This window comes from Trypanosoma theileri, assembly GCF_002087225.1.
Source record: "Trypanosoma theileri isolate Edinburgh chromosome Unknown TM35_Tth_28_V1, whole genome shotgun sequence".
In the NCBI taxonomy this organism is placed as follows: Eukaryota; Euglenozoa; class Kinetoplastea; order Trypanosomatida; family Trypanosomatidae; genus Trypanosoma; species Trypanosoma theileri.
In genome coordinates this window covers 328,878-329,481 of record NW_021639870.1, presented here as the reverse complement: position 1 = coordinate 329,481, position 604 = coordinate 328,878, and the positions used below count along the sequence as shown (strand labels likewise).

The following is a 604-nucleotide window of genomic DNA, read 5'->3' as shown; positions in this document are numbered from 1 at the left end:
ATTGAGGAGGCAAAAAGGGTGGCAGCACAGGAAATAGAAGAAGAGAGAAAGGCCAAAAAAGAAGAGGAACGGAGGGTCAGAGAGGAACGAGAGAGGTTGGAAAAGGAAAAAAAGGAGAGAGAGGCTAAAGAAGAGGAAGAAAGACTGGAGAAAAGGAAAAAGGAGGAGCAGGCGAGAAGGGCTGAGGAGGAAGAGCGGTACAGAAAAGCCAAGGAGGAAGAGGAGGCGAAAAAGGCTAGAGAAGAGCAGGCCAAACAGGAGTTGGAGAGAATGGCCAAGGAAGAGCAAGCCAAAATAAAGATGGACATCAGCAACGGTCCTTTGTTGGCGAATGCTCCCCTACCTCTTCTTTTGTTGTGTGTGCTGGGTTGCACTGTCGTGTGCTGATCGGTGTTCCCATAACACAGTTGCACAGTTAACTTTTGTTTGAGTGGATATGAATGCATTGTAAGGGCACTGTTCTTTTTGGTTGGATATTGGTTTTGTTTCAGTTCAATGAATCTCTTGTTTGTACTTTTTTACTGTACAAATCTATTGGACTCCCTATGACACTCATCACATGACAAACCATCATTTTGTGAAGGGAGTGTCCTCTTTCTTTGTT

At 44.7% G+C, this 604-nt stretch overlaps 1 protein-coding gene across 1 annotated transcript; it reads left to right on the top strand.

Moving 5' to 3' along the window:
* TM35_000281940 (uncharacterized protein) lies at positions 1–387 on the top strand (the record flags this gene model as incomplete). The annotated part of the gene is made up of 1 exon (XM_029028225.1): positions 1–387. A coding segment is annotated over one exon (387 nt), but the record flags the coding sequence as incomplete, so codon positions are not given.
* Positions 388–604: the final 217 nt, after the last annotated feature.